We start from the raw sequence: 3,271 nt of genomic DNA on the forward strand, positions 1-3,271 counted from the left end.
CGCCACCATCGTCGCCCCGCCGCCGCCGCTGCTGGAGGCGGCGGCGGCGTGGGGCCGATGTTGGCGGTGTTGGCCGTCAACCCCCCTCTGGCCGTACCCAGGGGTCTGCGGCTTTTGGCAGGTACGGCAGTACGGCGGTACTGATGCGAAGGAGGCAAGGGGGGGGAGGAAACGGTGGGAGAGGAATGAATAGGCAAAGCGGCTGCGGCTGCTGCTGCGGCTGCTGGTGGTGGTGCTTTACTTCTTTTGCTGCTGGTCATACTCGGTGCGTGTGTCGATGCTGCATGTCGTACTATATGTGTCGTACAAGGCGTCAGCTGCTGTTGCTGCTACACTGAGCCATTTCTTTTTGTGGAGTTCTATTCTATGTATATTGAGAACTGGAGTCTCATGGCGTCCGATCTTCCATCGGAGTACGGCAATTGGCATACGATCTATACGAGATGGAGCGAGAACGGATTTGTTTTGGCATGTATTATGCTACCTGCAAAGTCGTACACAGTTATTATTAACGGTTATATAGTATTCGTTGATGGATCGATAATACCATTACATTGTCACGGCGGAGGCGCTTTAAAAAAAGGAAAGGATATTCAAACTTTGACAATGAGAGGAGCTGAGCCACGAACCAACGAATGCATTTTCTATTGCTCCATGTGCAGATATATATACTGAATTGGTACTGAGAGAATGTGCAGATATATAATACTGAATTGGTACTGAGCTTTCGGAGGCTTTTTTGACATCCCCCCCCCTTCCCGCACTTCCCTCTCACTCCCCTCCACTTCCAGTAAATGAACCAATGTGTGTGTCTGTGTCTGTGTGTGTGTGTGTCTGTCTGTGTGTCTGTGTGTGTCAACTGATCACACTTTGCTCCTCATTTCGGCTATTACTGCCGCAGGCAGCTTGACGGCTCTGGATCTGAGTTTTAACGGGCCCTTGGCGCTGACCCGTGGGTCACTAAGTGCTCTGACCGCCCTGACCTTCCTCAGCCTGAGAGCTTGTCCGTTGGTGCGCGAGGCAGCAGTGTTGGAGTTGCCACTGCCGCTCAACCACCAACCGCCGCCGGAGGCTGTAGCAGCAGGAGCAGCAGCAGCAGCAGCTGCGGCGGCGCCGCCGCCGCCGCAACAGCCGCATCCGGCGGCGGGGCCGGCGGCGGCTGATGCTGTAGCAGCTGCTTATGCGGCGGCGGCGGCGGCGGTGTGGTGGCCGTCGGAGCTTTCGGGACTGACCAGTTTGCGTCGGTTGGATCTTGCAGGTACGGCATTCCAAGGATTGGGAGAGAGGAGTTGAAGGTGGAGAGAAGAAAATTGGCTACCGTGGTGGTGGTGGTGGTGGTGGTACTTTCGTGTGTGTGGAAAAAGAAGGGAAATCGCCAGGGTATTAAAAAGGAGGTAAAATCAACACACACACGCCCCACCCTCTCCCCCCCCCAGCCCCACCAAACCTAATCTAGACCCACCGATGGGGGGGGAGCAAGAAGACTAGGAAGCGGGAGCCCCATAACGTCCGGAAATGCCGTACTTGTTGCGCATTGCATAAGTAAGACCGTAACGCGTGTGTGCGTATGTATGTATGTGTATTGTGTATATGTGTATGTATGTATGTGTGTATGGGCCCCCCTGAAAGCTAATGGACTCCCCGGAACATGCAGGTTGCCGTCTGGGCCCAGCCCTACCCCCGGATTGCCTCCTGCCGTACAGCGCACACCTGTCGTACTTGGATATGTCGTACAATAGCCTGGAGGAGGCGCCGACAAGTCTGTGGGCTCTGTCCGAACTGGCGGTTCTACGGCTGTCGTACAATAAACTAGTACGTTTGCCGGCGTCGCTACTGCCGGCAACGAACCTTTGGTCTCTGCTGTACACATCGCCGCGCGACGGTGGCGGCGGCGGCGGCGGCGGCAGCGGCGGCGCCGCCGTCGCCATTGATGGCGATGGCAGCCGCCAGGATGAGGCTGAGTGGCGGCCGCTACAGCGGCCACGGCCGCCGCAACGGCAGCAGCAGCGGCGCCGCCGCCGCCTGCTTTCGCTGCTGCCGCCGCCGCGGCGCGCAGCGGCTCTTCCGCGCCGCAATCTCCTGGTACTGGATCTCGCTTTCAACTGTCTAGTGGATCTGGATCCAGACATCGTGAGGTGGGCGGAGAGGGGGGATGAAATCACGAGTGGGAAGGCGGGAAGGTCGACATAATGCGGATTTGGATCGCGGTTGGATTCCGTACGGCACGGAGTCGGTTGGAACCTGTTTCGGTTGAAAGTCGTTGCGTCATGGACTGCACAAATAGCCCGGGAGATTAAGGGAAGGGGGGAGGGCGGGAGAGACGGAACATTTTTGTCCTGTCCTTGAAAATGGGGTTTGCGGGGTGGTGGTGGGAGGGTGGGAGGCACAGTGTATTTTTTGGTACTATGTTACTTTTTTGGGAATAAATGGGGGTCTGAGCCTGGAAGAAATGGAGTCGTTGGGTCAGTTGGTGTACTGGTTCATTACTTCGGCCATAAGTCGCCCCAAATGTCTTCTGCATATATAAAGCTGAACATTTGGAGCTTATACACTATTTATGATGTGTGAAACAGGGGGGTGTATCTTCGCCCGTGGCAGCTACCCTGCGAAACCCTATATACACTATTTATATATAAGATATTTGATGATATCACCATGAGACGGCCCGCTGTTGCATTCAACTTAGGTCAACGGGTCATTCGTTCATTCTTGACCAAAGCAAACGGCTCAGAAACTCCGCAGACGCAATGCCCCAAACATTTAGAAGAAGAATTAGATAATACAGAAGACAAGGATAGGCATGCCGCAGTTCCTGAAGACACCGTAGTCGACTAGCTTCTGATATGTGGTGCAGAGGCCTAGCCAGCAACTGGTCGGCGGCTGGTGCAATGCGGTGCTGTTGATGGTGGGTGCCGACAGTGTACATACATATATATAACTTTGCCTTCGCGTGCTCACGACGTTTATGGACAGTCAAAGTGGCTCCGCGCCACAGAGCTCACAGAGACACTGGCGCAAATGCAGTTAGGTGCACAGAACGATGGTGGTACGGCATGTGTGTTTCCAGACGTCAGGTGTTGTTTACAGCATACCGTAAGGCCTTTGAGGGGGGGTCTGGGGGGGGGGCAGCCCCCCCCAGCGACTATACAAATAGGAATCGTAATCGCAAGAAACACCCAGTTTATTACTCTAGGGTACTGGGCCCAAAACGAAAAAAAAAACACTGGTGGGAGGGTGGGAGGGGAAAAACACGAAAACCCCGCAACTGGTA

The 3,271-nt window shown here is 55.0% G+C and overlaps 1 protein-coding gene across 1 annotated transcript in view; it reads left to right on the forward strand.

Moving 5' to 3' along the window:
• VOLCADRAFT_99912 (uncharacterized protein) overlaps positions 1–3,271 on the forward strand; it is a gene marked incomplete at both ends in the record, with an annotated part of 13,673 nt that overhangs the window by 7,079 nt on the left and 3,323 nt on the right. The window contains 3 exons of the mRNA XM_002958573.1: positions 38–121; positions 902–1,258; positions 2,057–2,130. Coding sequence (XP_002958619.1) covers positions 38–121; positions 902–1,258; positions 2,057–2,130 — 515 coding nt within the window. The remainder of the gene's footprint in view (positions 1–37; positions 122–901; positions 1,259–2,056; positions 2,131–3,271) is intronic.

This window comes from Volvox carteri, assembly GCF_000143455.1.
Source record: "Volvox carteri f. nagariensis unplaced genomic scaffold VOLCAscaffold_99, whole genome shotgun sequence".
Taxonomy (NCBI): domain Eukaryota; kingdom Viridiplantae; phylum Chlorophyta; class Chlorophyceae; order Chlamydomonadales; family Volvocaceae; genus Volvox; species Volvox carteri.